Below are 18,238 nucleotides of genomic sequence, written 5' to 3'. Positions count from 1 at the left end.
TCTCATATATTATTAAGCTAACATATTATTTATGTTCATTTACGTGACACATCGCATTTAAATGCGTCATGCTGGGTGGGAAAAATAGCTTAACTTTTAAATGCGAATCGCACTTAGTGCTCCTGTCCTGGACAGAAGTGTGGAAGAACATTTAAAGATGTCGTGTTCACTGTTAACGTTACAGCTGTAGATGTAAGTGCATAATGAATCAGTGACATCCGAAGGATTTACGCTGCCTCCACCACAGCTCGCACAAAAGACGCATGCGCATTGACAAAAAACAGCCGGTCTTTAAAAAAAATCCTTATGCCAGCGGATGTAATCAAGGCAAAGAATATATCTTATCTCTGGGCATACATGGTGAAATTGTAAGTATGGGGATCCTAAGTTATTTTTTCAATGTACATGTTATCCATTGAGTTTAATTGTTGAAGATGGCATGTCATTTTTGACAGAGATGTCTTTTCGATGATTGTCCTGGGCGATAAAGAGATACCGTAGCTGGGCTTCATGATGGCACTTTGAAATGCGATGATATTCGTTGGAAATGCTGTTCGTCCATTATGGTTTTGCTTATTAAAATGGTATCCTGTGGATGTAAATAACTGTGCATTATTCTTTTCCCCGTATGCCCCATCGCAGTTTGCATTATATGCCATTAAATTCATTTTCCCCGTCTGTTCTGCTTCGTTTAAAACCAGAACATATCAGGCGTTTCTGTCAACCATTGTCAGTACAAGCGTATGCCAGTGTTGTGCCTAAATAATCCGCAAATAACCGAATATCTGTCTATTTTAAATCGCGGTTATTTTCATCAATCACGGCTTGAACATTTCTTATGCACCGTGGCTGTGATCACTGTGATGAAGGGATGCGTGCTGCGCGCCCCCTCCTACCCTCAACGAATATTCAAACATCTTTACCAAGCGTCGACCCTCAAGCAAGGAATTTCTTCTGATACCTTTGAATTTAACACATGCAGCAAGATTTGGTGTGATCGGACTTGTTAATCCTGTCACTTATAGTTTACTTTTCATTCAAAATCCTCATCTGTATTCATTCACAAGAAAGCTCAGTAAAGACACACACAATGTGTCTGAAATATCCTTTAAATGTGGTCATGTCATGGTTTGTTTGAGCCTCAGTTCCATATTTTAAAATCTTTACAAATACCAAAGATTGTAGAAATAGAGAGAGAGAGCCCACCCACATGGCAACGAGTCTATTTTTTGTGCTGTAGGCCTAAGGATGTGTGCTGAATGTACAAAACCTGTAACACTGATTGTGATTTACATCTTTGTTTACATCTTTGTGATACTGATATTCAAGATAAAGGAATTAATATTTTGAATCTATGGGTTACTAACTCGCCTACACTGTTAGGGTCAAAAAATGGTCACACCTTTGTACCTAAAGAAGTCATATTAGTACCTCAGCGGGACATATTGGTACCAAAGAGTGCATATTAGTACCTCAAAGGTACATATTGGTATTAAATGTATACATACAGTATACATTAGGACCTTTTTAAAGGGTACTGCCCCTGTGACAGCTAAGGAAAGTATATTTTTCTGACAGTGAAGGAACCCAAACATTATAATAACTAGTTTTGGTAACACATTAAACACAATAAGGTTGTATTAGTAAATGCATTAACTAACCTGAACAAATAATAAACAATTTTCATTTATAATTCTTGTTAATGTCAATATAGTTATTTGTGTTAGTGGTGAATTACCTAGTTTACAGTAGTACTCTGCAAAAGTTTTAGGCCACCACCACCAGACTTGTTGTTTTAGAAGTTTTAATGTCCATCCATAATTAGTTTTCAATCTGTTTTATTAAGATACAGGAAGTATGTACAAAAAAATTAAAATTTAATGTTCAGGACTAAAAAATGTAGGCATCGTTGGTGTTTAGTGTGACCTCTCTTGGCACTAAACACATCTTAAGCGTTTTTAAGCAGAATCAAGTAATCCTGCAGTTTCCTGCTATTGCTCGAGTGGAAGGGGAGTTTACCCTAAAAACTTGACACATCAGTTTACATTTTATACAGTTTTTAATACTACATACACATTTCCTGTATTTTCTGGATGTATTCTATTAAAAAGACTAAGAAAAACTTATATATGATCACTATAACATTGCAAAAACAACAACTCTAATTCTGGCATGGTGGCCTAAGACTTTTGCACAGTACTGCATATTAGTAAATGCATTAACTTGAACTAAGATTAATAAATGCAGTATTGTTCATTGATAGTTCATGTAAGCTAATGGATTAACTAATTGTTAACAAGTACAGCTAGTTTTATATATCTGTTGTCATTTTTGTTTTTGTAAATATATGTAAATGTGGGTGGTACTGTATGTGTGTGTTCTGTATCGGTTCAATCTCAAGTATGTGATAACATGTTAGGTCATGTTAGTGTTCGTGACATGGTATAACATTTTGGATTATGGTCAAGTTAAAACTTGTCCACGCTCAAGTCAATCTATATTTCCATTTACCATCCACAGGGATTGATGTTTCTTACTTTTATTTTCCAGCACTGCCAGTTAATCAAATCCACTTTCATAAACATTTATATGACACATTCACATTTGTTGTTTCCTTAAAAGCATTGTTTTTCATTGGAAGCCACAATCTGTTTAATGAACTGTTAGTGGAATAACTTCTAATATCTACACACCCTCCAAATTGCTTGATCCATTAATATCACCCATTGATCTCTGTGGTCCTGCTACGTTATCTCCATCTCATCTGCATCCTGTTTTCCACAGCCCATGGGATCAGAGCGGATGGAGATGCGAAAGAGGCAGATGTCGGTGCAGCAGGAGTCGGTGGCGGAGACCACAGCACCGGCGCAGAACGAGCATCCCGGCCAGGGGAACCGCGGTTCTAACGCCTGCTGCTTCTGCTGGTGCTGCTGCTGTAGCTGCTCTTGGTAGGTGTACTTCCATGTATTTACTCGGGTAATATTAGATCTTATCTAACGAGGTTAGCCTGGGGGCTTTTTAGGGCCAGGAAACCATTTCATCATAAGAAATGAATTGCATCTGACAAGACTTAAATTTTACTTTGTGGCTTGGATCCACAATAAATATTCATGAAATATTGACCGGATATGCTTTTAGTCTGCTATGAAATGCGATCTGCTGTATTTATTTATTATGCATGTCAGGAATCCCAAGACATCTGCTTTAAAAAAAAAAAAAAAAACGTATCTTGAGATCAGTCAGTCCAGCATACTGGACAGCAAGTGTGCTCTTATCAACTGAGCTTATAATAAGCACCAGTTACATTGCTAAATTGAACATTGGAAAGACATAAATAACTCCAACAGAGCAGGTAAAAGCTACTCCAAGGCTTCCTAATGCCCACTGTTAGTTGTCCTGGGATCATGATGTGTTTACTACCTTGCAGTCTCACTGTTAGGAATGACGACAGAGAAGAGAGGAACCGGAGAGCATCGTATGATCTTAAAACAGAAGGGAATGGAGACTTGGATGAGAGGTCAGTCGTTCTATAAAGCTTCACATAAATGTTTGATAGCTACGTTGCGGAGTAAAATGTTAAGCTATCTGTGAAATTTGTGACATTCGCTGCATCCGAAATTACCTACTTCCATACTTATATAATAGGCGAAGTAGTGATATTCGCCTGCTAGTATGGAAGTAGGCAATTTCGGTTGCAGCGCTAGTCTTTGAAAACACAGCTAAAGTATTTTTTGTAATTTACTGTTTTTTACATAAAATCATCCTACATACAGCAGGGAAAATAAGTATTTGACACATCAGCATTTTTATGAGTAAGGGGGCTATTGAGATAAAATTTCCACCAGATGTAGCCATCAAGCCAAACATTGAATGCGAAATCAGAACATTTAGGTATACAAGTTGAGTCATAATAAATAAAGTGAAATGACACAGGGAATAAGTATTAAATACTTATTTTCCCAGCTGTAAATGTAAAGAAATAATGCCATTACAAAACATAGCTCTTAATATGAAGTGTTACAAAATAAGGCTATCAGTTGTGTTAAATGTGTTAAAATGAATGTGATTCTATTGCACACACTGATTTTCAATTAATTTGATATGTAAACATGCAGAAATTTGTTGAAAGTTTCCACCATTACAACTGGTGATGTTACAAAGCTGTTCACCGAAATAACTCAAAGAGCAGGATAAACTTCCTTTTGGGAACCACTGCCTGGAATATAATCTGATGTGTATTTTCTCTGTAAAAAACGACTGAACTGATCTATGTTAGAAACACTCTCTTGTTAACATTTCCCTTTAAACTGTTTTAAAAAGTCATGAAAAACTCTGAGGGGTTTTCTGTTAAAATTGAATAAGACCCCTGTGTCTCTTGGCAGTCCAAAACCCACTGCGGAGGAGGCGTGCTCATGGGGGCAATCCTTCGACAAACTGATGCACTGCCCTGCAGGAAGAAGTGCTTTCCGGCAGTTTCTGCGCACTGAGTTCAGTGAGGAAAACATGCTCTTTTGGTTGGCTTGTGAGGAATTCAGTAAGGAAACCAATAAGAGCCTCATCGAGGAAAAGGCTCGGGTTATATACGAAGATTACATCTCTATTCTCTCACCCAAAGAGGTAAGCATCTCTGTCAGAACAAGAACTATATGAACATAAATCGAGAGGATTTCCTTTATCATATAATAATATGTTTTCTGCTTTCCTTAGGTGAGCCTCGACTCTAGAGTTCGGGAGGTTATAAATAGGAACATGCTGGAGCCAACATCGCACACGTTCGATGACGCTCAGCTTCAGATATACACGTTAATGCAAAGAGACTCATATCCTCGATTCATGAACTCCCAAGTCTACAAAAACCTGCTTAACACAGTGTCCGAGCAGCCGCAGGAATCTTAGACACCTGTGATCCTGGTCCCTTATTTTTAGTTTGTTACCTTTCCTTGCGTAGAATATATTTCAAAGGGCCCGATATGGGTCCTCCCAGGGATTTTACTGCTACAGCGATCTGTACCTGAAAAAGACACTCAGGTCTCCAGGTCACTGGATTTAAAAGAAAAAATATCTCAAATCTCCTGAGGGCTCAACACCACAAGTACTGCTACAGATCAGCATAGCCAGACGCTCCAAAGGATTATCAGTGTGTTTTGATGTTTTTGAGAAAAAAATGATCTATTTTATTTGTGTTATAAGTTTTTTTATTGTTTTTATTTTCATTTTTGTATCAATGTTCGAAGGAAGATGTGATACCAATTGTGGGCTTTACACAGTATATACAATAGATATATTTATGAATTTCTATAACATTTCAACTTTTCTTTCCTCATATTACAATACTTAAAGAAAAGGGAACTATGGGTAACAAGTATTGCCCGTTTCTGAATAGTGCGTATGAGAATCAAAGCTCGAGTCAAGGCAACACTTCAGCTCAGCACACAGGAGAGCCTGTGATACACAGTATTGTTTCAGCTACTTCACCAGCTAACTCTGATATAATGACTTGGCATCTCCAATAAGAAATTACAATTTTGCTCTGTCAGTATTATAAAAAGAGACTTAAATAATGGACAAATCTGGATTCAAATAAACCAGAAAATATTTGTGAAATGTATTTGACCCAACAACATGTTAAACCACCCAGCAAAGGGTTACAACCCAATGTTGGGAGAGATATAAGTAAAAAAAAATGCTGGGTTATTTTCAGCGTTGGAATCAAAAAGGGACAAACCCAGCCCACTTGGTTGTCATTTAAAGGAAAACACCACTGTTTTTTTATATTTTATTATGTTCTTACCTCAAAGTAGATTAATTAATACATACATTAAGTGTACGCACTGATCTTTATCAATGCACACAATCTTTGCACAGCGCGTTGTGAATGTGTTAGCATTAAGCCTAGCCCCATTCATTTCTTAGGATCCAAACAGGGATGAATTTAGAAGCCACCAAACACTTTCATGTTTTCCCAATTTAAAGACTGTTACATGAGTAGTTACACAAGTAAGTATGGTGGCACAAAATAAAACGAGAACTATATTGTATGGCGGAAGAGCACTTAGCGCCGAGGTCGAATAGCTGCAAACTAAGTGCTCTTCCGCCATACAATATAGTTCTCATTTTTTATCTGCTTAAAAAATCGCCACATTTTATTTTGTGCCACCATACTTACTTGTGTAACTACTCATGTCACAGTCTTTAAATAGGAAAAATATGGAAGTGTTTGGTGGCTTTTAAATTCATCCCTGTTTGGATCCTAAAGAATGAATGGGGCTAGGCTAAATGCTAACACATTCACAACATGCTGTACAAAGATTAAGTGCACACATTGAAAAAAGATAATTAATTTGTCTAAGTTGAGGTAAGAACATAGTAAAACATTAAAAAACCTTTTTCCTTTAACCTGTGCTGGTTGTTTCAACCTAAAATAATGGGTTGTTTTAACCCATTCTTTGGTCAAATTTAACCCAACGTCTGCAATCGACTTTTTTGACACAATGTAGGGTTGAAAATAACCTAAACTAAAGCTGTACTTTAACCCTGGAGAACCCAAGAACACTTCTCTTAGCATTAATTAACATTGGCCAAATTTGAACTGTGAGGTCTCCTGGGTTAACCTATGCTGGGTTGATTGAACCCATTGTTGGGTCAAATATAAACATTATAACCCAGCGGCTGTGGTTGTCCTTTTTGAGCCAACTATGGGTTGATAATAACCCAGCATTTTTTAGAGTGTGCACTAGGATATTTAATATTAACAAGATGCGTCAATAGTAGTGGTATGATTATCAATGGGTTCCAACGGTTTGAATGTCTGCTTTAGTCCCGCCTCCCAGTAAAAAGAGCCAATCGTCTATCAGAATCCTCTGGGAGAAGGACTTTGCGCATGCACAGGTTCTTAAAAAGACCTGGAAGCGTTGCAAATATGGTGGCAGAGTGATGCAACTTCCTTAAAAGGACTTTGGTGTGCATCATAGCATTAAATTATTTCCATGCAGTCTGCAGTATGAGCATCTACTGTAGGAAAAGGTTGGACATTTGGTCAATGCAAAGATGCTACGAAGCCCTAAGAATCTCTTATGTCTAAAGTATGTTGAGATACTTTTCCCTACGGTGTCATTGTGAGGAATAGAGCAGAGTTAACATGCAGGTATTATACAACAATATTAAGTGTGTTTTATACCTTTCCAGACATATATTAAACTCTGAAAGGTAGAGGTTTTATCGATAGGAACCTCATAGGTAGATGACACCGAAGTAGCCAAGTCCATTAAAACTGTGTGATTCTCTCCAATACAAATGACTAGAATTGGAGCTGCCAAGTTCTTACTATATTTTTACTTCTGTAAATTACTTTGTTGCCTGACTTTCATGTCGTTCAAAGACAAGATCCTCACTCAGGGAAGTGCCTTGACATTCTGTGAGATCTCTTTTTTGGCAATAGTTGATTTAAATTCTTGCCACACACATAGACTCTGGGCCTTTGATCAATTCATGAGATGACTTGTCATGCACAGTGACTTCTGAATTGAACTATTGCACTTCATTTGCCTCTAGTTTTAAAGCACCACCATCATTTTTATCAAGCGCTGAAGTCACCACATTTAAGGAAGTCGGTCTGTATGTCAGTTGGGTAGATATGATGACAATTCGTTAAGATTGTTGATCCAAGTCCAGACATGTATGTACCAACATGTATTTCATGGAAGTGCTTCTAGACAAGTGGTTCTCAAACTGGGGGGCATGCGCTTGTGCCAGGGGGGGGCCAGTTTTATGACATTTTATAAAATACATTAAAGGGGACATATCATGAAATCTGACTTTTTCCGTGTTTTAGTGCTATAATGGGGTCCCCAGTGGTTCTATCAACCTAGAAAATGTTAAAAACAACAACCCAGTAACTTAGTTTTGGTAAACCATTCTCTGCAAGCATGTGAAAAAATAGAAATTTCTGCTCATACCTACATAGTGTAAATTTTAACATGTTATAATATAATTATCTATGTGGTATTTTGAGCTAGAACTTTAGATACGTACTCTGGGGGCGCCAACGATTTATTTTTAATCTTTAAAAAGTCTCATGAAATGTCCCCTTTAATTTATCATAACTTTGTGTGATTAAACCTCAGAAAAAAATAAGGCAAACAACAGCACTACATTAATATGTTTTGTTTAATTCCGATTCTAAGTTTGAGATTGTTTTATGTCATGAATTTTCTTTGATGGAGGGATGCACCTTACACAAGGGTGAGGGGCATGCTGAAAAGTTTGAGACCCACTGTCTTAGACCAATATATGTGCAATTGACATGTGCAATTTGAGCTGATGGATTCACCACATAGATCAACCTCAAACACAATCTAAGCCAATGGTTTGGAGTTATACTGCCTATAAATCTTTTTCTTTCTCTTTTTGTTGTTGTTCTGTAAAGTATACAAAAAAAGTGTTACTTTCCAATCAGTTTACATACAAATTATAATGCGCTTTTATTGAATAATATGTGAATGTTTACAGTAATCTGATTAGTTTTTTTCTGTTATATTGAATTCAGAAGAATAATGATTTGTGGGCATTTGGAATATTTAAGATACAATAAAGCACAATAATTTTAAAATGTGTGATTGTTTAAGAGGCACTCTATGCACTCTTAGAAAGGATGTGTTAATTTTTTACACATCTTTGTGCGTTAAGCTTTTAACACATTTTGTGTAATTTTAACACATTATGTGTAATTTTGTGTTGATTTTGTGTTATATTTTAACAAAAGTTGTGTTAAAAGTAACACAAAATGTGTTGTTAAATGTTTCAATAATAACACAAAGATGGGTGGATTCTGGGACAACGCATTTAATGTGTTTAAAATTTAAAATTTAAAGTTAAAAATTTTCTAAGCACCATACATCACAATGGTATAAAACGGCAGGGTTAAATATTAGATTTTTACCGTTTTGGAATCCATTCAGCTGATCTCCGGGTCTGGCGCTAGCACTTTTAGCTTAGCTTAGCATAATCCACTGAATCTGATTAGACCATTAGCATCGCGCTCAAAAATAACCAAAAGAGTTTCGATATTTAAATAATCAAGGACTTTGTTGGCGTACCATGGCTGCAGGAGGCGCAATGATATTATGCAGTGCCCGAAAATAGTCAGGTGCTGCGTAATATCATTGTACCTGCTGCAGCCATGGTACGACAGCAAAGTCCTTGATTATTACGCCAGAATGAGAGTATAGTTCCTAGCCATATCGGCCTAGAAAATCGCAACTTTGAATTTTCTGTCAGTCTTAGTACACGATGTAACTACAGAAGAGTCAAGTTTTAAATTGGAAAAATATCAAAACTCTTTGGTTATTTTTGAGCGTGATGCTAATGGTCTAATCAGATTCAATGGTTTATGCTAAGCTACACTGTAAAAAAAATCCGTAGAAATTACAATGTTATTGCAGCTGGGTTGCCGGTAATTTACCGTAGATTTAAATTTATGTTATTTACTGGCAAGAGTTTGTTCAAAGTTAAATAAATTTTAAATATTAACAAGTCTTTATCTTTACAGAATAAAACTATACAATAACAGCCTCATGCAAAGCATTCTGGGAACCAGAAATCATCATCAACCTTTTTCTGTTTTTTGCTTCAGATTTTGTTTCCCAGAACGTTTTGCTTGATGCTGTTGTTTAAGTTTTACTCTGTAAAGACAAAGACTTGTAAATGTTAAATGTTGCCAGTAAATAACATAAATTTAAATCTACGGTAAATTATCGGCAACCCAGCTGCAATTTCTACGGATTTTTTTACAGTGTATGCTAAAAATGGTACCACGGCACCAGACCCAGAGATCGGCTGAATAGATTCCAAAACTGTAAAAATCTAATGTTTAACTCCAAGGGAGCTGGAAAATGCATATTTTCAAAAAAAGTGGAGTGTCCCTTTAACCCCTGGTTAAGTACGAACAGTGTGAACTGTGAAACAAATTACCCAGGATTCCATTAACTAGGGGTTAACTATTTCCAGTTTGAAAAGCATGTGACAACTTGCCCCAAACTGACATGTGTGCTAATGTTGGCTAAATTTCAGGGTTATCTTAACATAGCATCAAAAGACACATTATTGTTTCCTGTATTTTGTACAAAATAATAATATTTAACATTCATACCAAACAAAGTTCTATTGCTTAAAATGTAAAGTGCAAATTTTTACATTTTAAAGCAACACCAAAGAGTTTTTTTAACCTTAAAATAACGCTTCCAAAACAGTTTCAGTCATTCATCCACTCTAAACAGGGTGAACAGCACTTTCACATTCGCTTTGCAGCCCTCTATCGGCCAAAACCGGACTAAAGAAGTTTCCAAACGTCGGGTAGTGGTCCTGTAGTCCGAGTGAATACTTCAAAAACTTGCTTTACGGCAGACCTACAATCCAATCAGAGCCAGCTATGCCTCAGTATATATGACAGTGGGTAATGGACAATTACGCTTCTAACCTGTAGGGGGAGCAAAGAGCAAAAACTCTTTGGTGTTGCTTTAAGCAAAAAAATAAATAAATTTGTACTAACCTCAGATTAGAGTGATCTTGACCACATGTGAACAAGAAGTTGACTAAAGAAGTCGTCTTCACATAAAGTGTCTATTTGACTTTTGAGATAGAGCCTCTAGTGTTAAAGTTTTAAACAGTGTGACAACTCCCCTACTGTCCTGTAAATAAAGGCAAAATAACAACAGCAGGGATGATAAAACAAAGATGCACTGATATACAAATATATTGTTTACTACATTGACCTGAAACATAAATGTTTTTATAGAAGGTTCTTCTATGGCACCATGAAGTTGGTTTCTGTTTGGTCAGCATCTACAGTAAAGTGTAACAGTGGCACGGTCCACACCCTCTTTGTACTGGAGAGGATGCACCTGCGAACCTCACAATAGAACCCAGCAGCAAGTGTCCTTCTCATTTAGCAGGCAAAGTTGGTGTATACATAAAAACACTGAAAATAAACATATAATACTAATTAAAGAACAGATTTAGCTTAATCTCAAACTACTATAAACATCAAGCAAAGATGCTGAGGATTTATGATGAGATTAACCGTCACCTCCTGTTTTCCATACGCATAAAAGGACATCAAGAACAATCAGCGAAGGGTTGTTTGTTATTCAGATTAGGCTATGCTAATGCAATGGGCTTGTTAAAACATCAAGGCGATAGTGGATATAAGAACCATTTGTAATGAGAGTGACAAAAAACGGAGGGACATGCAAATGACAGGCACCACTCACATATTGATTGCCGATGTCAAAAGCAAGATTAAGCAATGAGTGATATTTTCTAACTTGCGCCTAAATTGCACTGCTGCTATCAATTATTGGTTTGCTGTTTACTACATGGCAGGAATTTATTGGATGACAAAATCAAGGCCACGCATTTTCCATTTTAGGTACACTTGTGCTCTGCGTATTAAAGGCGGGGTGCATGATTTTTGAAAAACACTTGGGAAAAGGGAGTCGGGCCGAGTACCAAAACACACTTGTAGCCAATCAGCAGTAAGGGAAGTGTCTACTAACTGACATCGTTGCCTGGGCTACGTATGTGTGGGGCGGGTCTATCAAAAGAAGGTCTAGATTCTATTGGGGTAGGGGCGTGTTTGTTTAGGTCAGTGGTTCTCAACGTTATTCCTGGAGGCCCACTGCCCTGCACATTTTGTATGTCTCCCTTATTTAACACACCTGATTCAAATCATCAGCTCATTAGAAGAGATCTCCATGAACTGAACTGAGTCTGTTAGACAAAAGAGACATACAAAATGTGCAAAGCAGAGGGCCTCCAGGAATAACGTTAAGAACCACTGGTTTAGGTGATTTCAAATGGCAACATTGGCTTTCAGAGATCATAGATCATGCACCCTGCCTTTAATGTTTTTTATGGACCCACAGGAAGCTTAAATGTCATATTTAAACTTTTTTGGTAAAAGCTATGTCATATAACCTTAATCCTTTAAAGTAACTTAATAGAGGCCTACTTTAAGTTATAAAATGTGACCCACTCTGTAAAACCCAGCTAAATAAAATCACCCTACATAATATAAAGAACATTCAGTAACATTATAAGTAAGGTCATGTCAAAAATTTAAATCAATGTGAAATTAATAAGTTAAATTGATTTGATGCTTCTGATCCCATATTAGATTATTAGACTTTAGCCTGGATTTCACAAACTGGGCCAAAACTTACACCACCCAACCTGACCTTAATATTTATATAACTACCCTTTTTATTTTATTCTCTTCATTCAAGTTATTTGCTGACCTGTTTTTATTTCTAAAAATGTAAGTATGAACACCACCACTCACCATCAATCTTTAAAACATTTTACTCCTGAAAGTAAGCCATGTACACAGTAAAAATCTGTAGATCATGCATATAAATATGTATAATTCAGAGTGACAAAAAGAGACTCAAAGCATCTTCTAAATGAATCAGGTTAAAAATATTTGAGCCGTTAACAAAACCAAACATACAGTAAAACATTACAAGTATTGGGCAAATTATGACAAATTAAAATAATTTTGCTTTGGACTTAAACTAGTCAAAACTATCTAAACATGAACGTTGTCAAAATGTTTACCTACGTATAAAAAGTGATGATAAAACAAACATTGATAATAGTCCAGAGGCCTACGGCCTAACTATACTTCAAGTTAAAACACAGGACATGAGTTGTGGGCCGTTGTAATAAAACAAACAGTCAAAGTATCTATTGCGGCCTTTGTACATCAGGTGCGCCGTTGAATGCAAGGTTCCTATTCGTCAATGATACAAAAACATGGTCCAGAAATTTAGCTACCTCTCTAAACAGAGAATGATGCTCCAACTTCAGCAGAACTGTAAAAACAGAATAACAGAATTATTAAGTATAAATATATTAATCAGTATAGATATTAATATAAGGTATTCTCTATTTGTCAGTTTCCCAGACAGGGTTTAGATTAATTAAGGACTAGGCATTAGTTATATTAGACATTTATGTCGTTTTTACAAGGAAACCTTACAAAAAACATTACAGATGTGCATCTTGAGTCAAAACAACAGCACTGATATGTTAAGATGTCAATGCAAGGTGTTTTGAAATTAAGGCAGCTTAAACATTTATTTTAGTCTGGCCCTGCGTGGGAAACCGCTACATAAGGCTTAGTGTCTCTACAACATAAAATATAACAGCAAAAAGCCCATACCTTCCACCTATTTCCACATTCATTGCAGAAGACAAACGTTGTCATCGGTTCATCAGCACTCCGCGTTTGAACCTAAGGAAAGTTATGTTATAAAGTATAGTAGAAAGTCAAATGTGTGAATATGAGAAACACGATTCATTACACATTCTCTAGATTTACCTGGGTGTAAGTACATCTCTTCTTTTTACACTTCCCACAAGTGAACAGGTCAGTTTGGGTGCCCCCAGATGTGGACACCTGGTGGTCCCTGATGGCCTCTTTGGTCAGATTCTTACGCATCTCCTTCAACTCATCACTTGCCATTTCCTTTTGAAATTTACAGAGTTTATTACACAACTATGATTTGATACAAACAGGATGTTAGGTGAAAAGGGTAAATCCGTGGACCATTTACCTCTGCTGTCATTTTTGCAATGCGTTCCGGGCTAACATTTCCACATAGCACATTCCTTCTTAGGTTGGGATTCTTTGCATCTTTGAGATTGGAGATTCGGCTTCGTACGCGATTTTTGTATTTCATGTCGGTATTTTTGAATTCCACAAATATGCGTGCCAGCTGGTCAAGGAAATTTCAGTACAAATCTAAGATCATCTGATATTACATTCAACAAGAATTAGAGATCACATTAATTTTTTAGAGTGATTATGAAAAGGATATATTCTTCAATCTGAGCTCCAAGTTCATCACAGTCAGACCCAATGGCAATGAAATCATCTAAAAAAACAAAAAAATTCAGGTCAACCACACATGATAAATACAGATCATGGAAAACACACTTTGACAAAAAAAGTGAACTTAAGTATACAGTGTTTTTTGCAAAAGTATTTGAATCCTTAAAGCCTCTGTGTAGCCGATAATTTATCACTTAAAATGCATCATCATAGCATGTGTAAACATTTTTTTTCCTGTGACAGCAATTTATTTTATACATGCTATAAAACATTTTGAATGTAATTTCCTCATTTATTATAGGCAGATCAATAAATATGCAAATTAGTCTCCGCATCTACTCAATAGCACAGCTCGGACCATAAATATAAATATGCGAATAAGTCCCCATATCCATCCTTTTGAACGCGTAAACAGATGCTAATTTCAGTAGTTTCAGACACAAAACCACTTTCACAATGCATACACTGCAAAAATACACTTTCTTAAGAAGTATTTTTGTCTTGTTTTTAGTACAAATATCTAAAAATTCTTAAATTAAGATGCTTAAGATGTAAACACTGTTACTCTACCTTGGTAAAAGAGTTTGTAGTAAAAGAACTGACCCTGACTAATTCAGACAACAAGAAATCATTATTTGCAGCTATACAAGACAATAAAAAAATAAAAATAAATAAACAGTTATGGCCTGTAACATCTGGTGATCCATGACAACGAGTACCAAATGAAATTCTTAAAATAATAAAAAATATAACAGCTTGAAAAAGCTGATAAAAGAATGACTTTGGACACCAAATGTACCTGCAATAAAATAATCACCCATATTTTTATTTTTGCTTGATACCCTGTTTTGCCTTGAATCTGCAAGCATAAATTCTCTCCTGCTTTTTACACGATTCATTTACATTTCTAAATGGTTAAAAATTTAACCAGATGACTTGTAATGCCACAAGGCCTGAACACTTTGGCAAGCCAGTGTGTGTTAACTCAATATACTATCTATCTGTGTAAGAGAGAATGGTGTGCCACAACTTGCCCCCTGTTTGTAAAGCACTTGACAGCATCTCCCTGCACTTGATTCGGACTGAGTCAGATGTGGTTGGTGCTCTTGGGAAAGTGGCTATCAGCGTGTTGGCTGCAACATCAACAGATTCGCTCCTATTGCTGGAATTACTGCACGAGCTAAGAGAGAGGAAAAACAAACAGAATCCATAAAGGTTAGTTTAGGGCCAATGAGCAAATTTATGATGATATTCATTGCCAATACTGTACCTCTCCTCTCTGGGCTCTGGGCTGGCCTCTGACGGTGACACCATTGGTGGAGTGCGTTCCTTCTTTTTCTCCTCCGAGTTCTTTTCTCCAGCAGGTTCATCTGTACATCAACACCATATATTAGGAATTTCATTGGTTTAATACTAACTATCATACATGGGCATCATTTCTTGCAGTTCATTCAACAATGCGTTTCTCATGTAAATGCATAAATGCTAAGATTTCACATTTAAACAAAGCATTATGAGATTTTGGGAACATTTGTGTTTGAAAACTTTTGTTGTTGTAATACCACCCACTGCCTGCAAGTGGTAGCAATTTCAGGTTATCTATTCACAATGTGTCAGACTGAATGGTTAAAAACTACTTTAAATACATTTTTGTAAACTGTAAAATAATTATGCATGCTGTTTAGATTGCCTTGAAATAAATGAGACAACATGGGAAACTTGGAGGAAAAACAATCACTATTACACCACATGAATGATGATAAATTGTAAACAAGTCAAAATGTTTGACTATCTAAAACATACACTTCTTAACATCTATAGACTTACGCATACATTTATAAGTGCAAACTACAATAAAATTAGTAATGGCAAGCAATCTCACCCAACAACTTTTTCCAAGACTTGATTAAAGACTTGGCCAGCGAGGTTACTTCGTCATCTGTGCTCTGCTTGCGGATGGCATTGACAGACATCCCGATCCTTGTTGACTGGAAGTAAATCAGAGGAAATCGTTTGCTACATGTATCCGTATACTAAAGTTAAAATTACTTAAACTTAGTAAACATACCTGTAGAAGCTCCAGGGTCATGGGTATATTCTTTAGTTCTTTTAGAAGATCCAGCGCACCAACCTAATAAAAATAGTTTATTTTTTACCAAATATATCGTGATGATTATTTAAACAGTTCAATAATATTTACAAAACCTGTAGTCCATGTGCATATTTACCCTCATTTCGATGGCAGCGAGTACAGCCTAACCTGCTAATTACCCCAACTTTAACTGACTTAACTAGTACGATCCTCGCTAAAAGCTTTCCGTGAGCTGGTTGCGAATTGTTGACCCGGTTTGTTTTGATGTCTCCCGCTAACTGACTCTGTCTGTTTATTCCGCGCTAAAAGTGGCTAATGCAGCTAATTTACTTTCTTAACGTCAAGTTCACTTAAAAGTAAACTAAATCACTATAGATATCATTGCTGTGAGCTTTAGATCACTTAATCCGTGCAGAAAACACAATCCATTTTTTATTGTAGAAAACGATAACACAGTTCTTTATGTATTTAGCTGCTAGCTCGTTTTGTATCAATGTAACGTTAACGTTAGCTTCGTACGCTCCGAGACGGGAAATTCATTCATGACAAAACACCTCACCCCATTCTTCTTTTGTGCCATTTTATCCATCTTCTTTGCGATCCTGATGATGTCTTCTTCCTCTTTCTTACCCATAATGGACGTTTAGTGGGCAACGTTGTGTATAAACGGATTATAAACGTGCAGTTTTAAGAAGCAACACTCACACTACACTCCACCGGCGGCGCACGCAGCGACTACAGGGGAGGAGGCGTTTCTTTGAAAAGCCAAGACGTAACTAATCGATCCAACGAACTCCAGCGAAATCGACCTCGAGATCAGACATAGTTAATAGAAAAAATGAGGTCGAGTCACACAATTTTTACGTCCTTGTTGCTCAGTACTATTTTAAATAAATTGCATGCGTACTTCAAACGTTATGCACATATATTTATATAAGAGTTAGGGGTGTATATACCGATACGACATTAATTTGTGTTGAAAAGCACTTTTCTCACATCAACCTAACCTCTCATTTCTAAACGCTAGAGTGCGCTATTGCCTGTATAACTGAACTCTACAGTTTTTCCTCAGTCGCTTTTAAATCAGAAATTTATTTTTCAAAAACACTTTGTTCAACGTCCACATCATTAAGTCAGTTGTGCACAACAAAAAAGCAAATTCTCATTGTTTTAGACAAATTGCAAATGCTTTGGTACAATCATGCAGATCAGATGACTATGAACAATTCTTTCTGATTGCTACATTTTTAATTGCTTATGTAATTTTCATCAAACTGGTTTCTGTTTAATAGTCTTACACCTCAAAACGTTTTGCAATTAGTTATTGCGCAAGGCATGTCATGCAAAATTGTTGACATTTGAGTCATAATCTGTTACTGCAAGCATGTTTTCCATAGTTTTTTAGTCTTTTGTAAATGTGAACTGAATTGATACATTGCTGTCATGTGAATCTTTAAACTTTGAGGTACAGGAAATTTGCAATTTCTTACAGTGTACAGTGAACCTTTCTAGCTTTGTATTTTTTATTTGTACTGTTTATTTTTCAAAATCACAATGTGTGTAATTTGTTTACACTTTTTTTTTTTTTTTTTTTTTGCAAATGTGAATTCGTCCACAGTTTACATCAAAACACATATATGTCTTGTGTTCTGCATGTGTGTGATCCTCTTATCCTGAGGGATCAAGAAAACGTGACTCATGACTTTTCCAAGTCAACGTGCCCTCCATAAGCCCAAGGTGTATGTAAAATGATGGGATTGGGTGATAACAAAGGCAGGAATGAAAGTGTCACTGCCCTAGGATTCACACACTACTCAACATAAGGACTGCAAGAGATACACAGGAAAATAATACAAAGAAAGTTTATCAGTGTTATAGGAAACATAGCAAGGCTTATCTCCACCCCATGCTGATAAAGAAATCCCATAAAAACGTCTGTGACATCACAGGAGCCCTGAGATTACTTAAAAAAAAAAACACTGTTCAAACATCAAATGTCTCATTATTAAACAATTAATACTTCATTTGTAAAATGAAGAACAAGGTTTAATATACAAGGCTCTTCAGTTCATATATCTACTGCTGATGAATTATTATAATAATAAGATTAGTATCATCCCACATGTAATGCGCTGGGAACCGTGCTCTCCTGCTGTAAACCAATCACTATAACAATATGCCTACTGTGCCTTTGTAGTCACTGTTCGGCTCCTACTGAGAGACACATGCTTTACCAGCTGAGACTTCAACTTTTC

General features: G+C 36.4%; 2 protein-coding genes across 3 annotated transcripts; one reads left to right on the top strand and one right to left on the bottom strand.

Annotated features, from left to right (window-relative positions):
* The first annotated feature begins 201 nt into the window (after positions 1-201).
* rgs20 (regulator of G protein signaling 20) lies at positions 202-5,887 on the top strand. Of its 2 annotated transcripts, none has more exons than XM_065275405.2 (5): positions 202-368; positions 2,785-2,948; positions 3,428-3,517; positions 4,383-4,617; positions 4,708-5,887. In XM_065275405.2, the coding sequence occupies exons 1-5, from the start codon at positions 264-266 to the stop codon at positions 4,894-4,896; spliced, it is 783 nt and encodes a 260-aa protein (XP_065131477.1). In that variant the 5' UTR covers positions 202-263; the 3' UTR covers positions 4,897-5,887. The 2 variants fall into 2 exon arrangements, with proteins under 2 accessions (XP_065131477.1, XP_065131478.1); XM_065275406.1 differs by having other exon boundaries at positions 204-368; positions 3,440-3,517.
* A 6,452-nt stretch (positions 5,888-12,339) lies between these two features.
* tcea1 (transcription elongation factor A (SII), 1) lies at positions 12,340-16,724 on the bottom strand. The gene is made up of 10 exons (XM_065276466.2): positions 16,543-16,724; positions 15,960-16,022; positions 15,774-15,879; positions 15,162-15,261; positions 14,926-15,071; positions 13,878-13,934; positions 13,614-13,768; positions 13,379-13,525; positions 13,220-13,291; positions 12,340-12,869 (listed from the first exon to the last, which is right to left on the bottom strand). Exons 1-10 carry the CDS (start codon positions 16,615-16,617, stop codon positions 12,861-12,863), a joined length of 930 nt encoding a protein of 309 aa, XP_065132538.1. The 5' UTR covers positions 16,618-16,724; the 3' UTR covers positions 12,340-12,860.
* Between the last annotated feature and the right edge of the window lie 1,514 nt (positions 16,725-18,238).

This window comes from Paramisgurnus dabryanus, chromosome 6 (genome assembly GCF_030506205.2).
Source record: "Paramisgurnus dabryanus chromosome 6, PD_genome_1.1, whole genome shotgun sequence".
NCBI classification, from domain to species: domain Eukaryota; kingdom Metazoa; phylum Chordata; class Actinopteri; order Cypriniformes; family Cobitidae; genus Paramisgurnus; species Paramisgurnus dabryanus.
The sequence above is the reverse complement of the archived record's forward strand: the minus strand, read 5'-3'. Positions and strand labels throughout refer to the sequence as shown.

Excerpts from the sequence above, each read along its gene's own strand:
- rgs20 (XM_065275405.2), top strand. The coding sequence starts at position 264 with ATGCGCATTGACAAAAAACAGCCGGTCTTTAAAAAAAATCCTTATGCC. Across the intron at positions 3,518-4,382 it reads AATGGAGACTTGGATGAGAG|TCCAAAACCCACTGCGGAGG; the intron begins GTCAGTCGTTCT and ends GTCTCTTGGCAG. Across the intron at positions 4,618-4,707 it reads CTATTCTCTCACCCAAAGAG|GTGAGCCTCGACTCTAGAGT; the intron begins GTAAGCATCTCT and ends TGCTTTCCTTAG.
- tcea1 (XM_065276466.2), bottom strand. The coding sequence starts at position 16,617 with ATGGGTAAGAAAGAGGAAGAAGACATCATCAGGATCGCAAAGAAGATG. Across the intron at positions 15,262-15,773 it reads GTCTTGGAAAAAGTTGTTGG|ATGAACCTGCTGGAGAAAAG; the intron begins GTGAGATTGCTT and ends GTTGATGTACAG. Across the intron at positions 13,769-13,877 it reads TGGAGCTCAGATTGAAGAAT|GCATATTTGTGGAATTCAAA; the intron begins ATATCCTTTTCA and ends ACCAGCTGGCAC.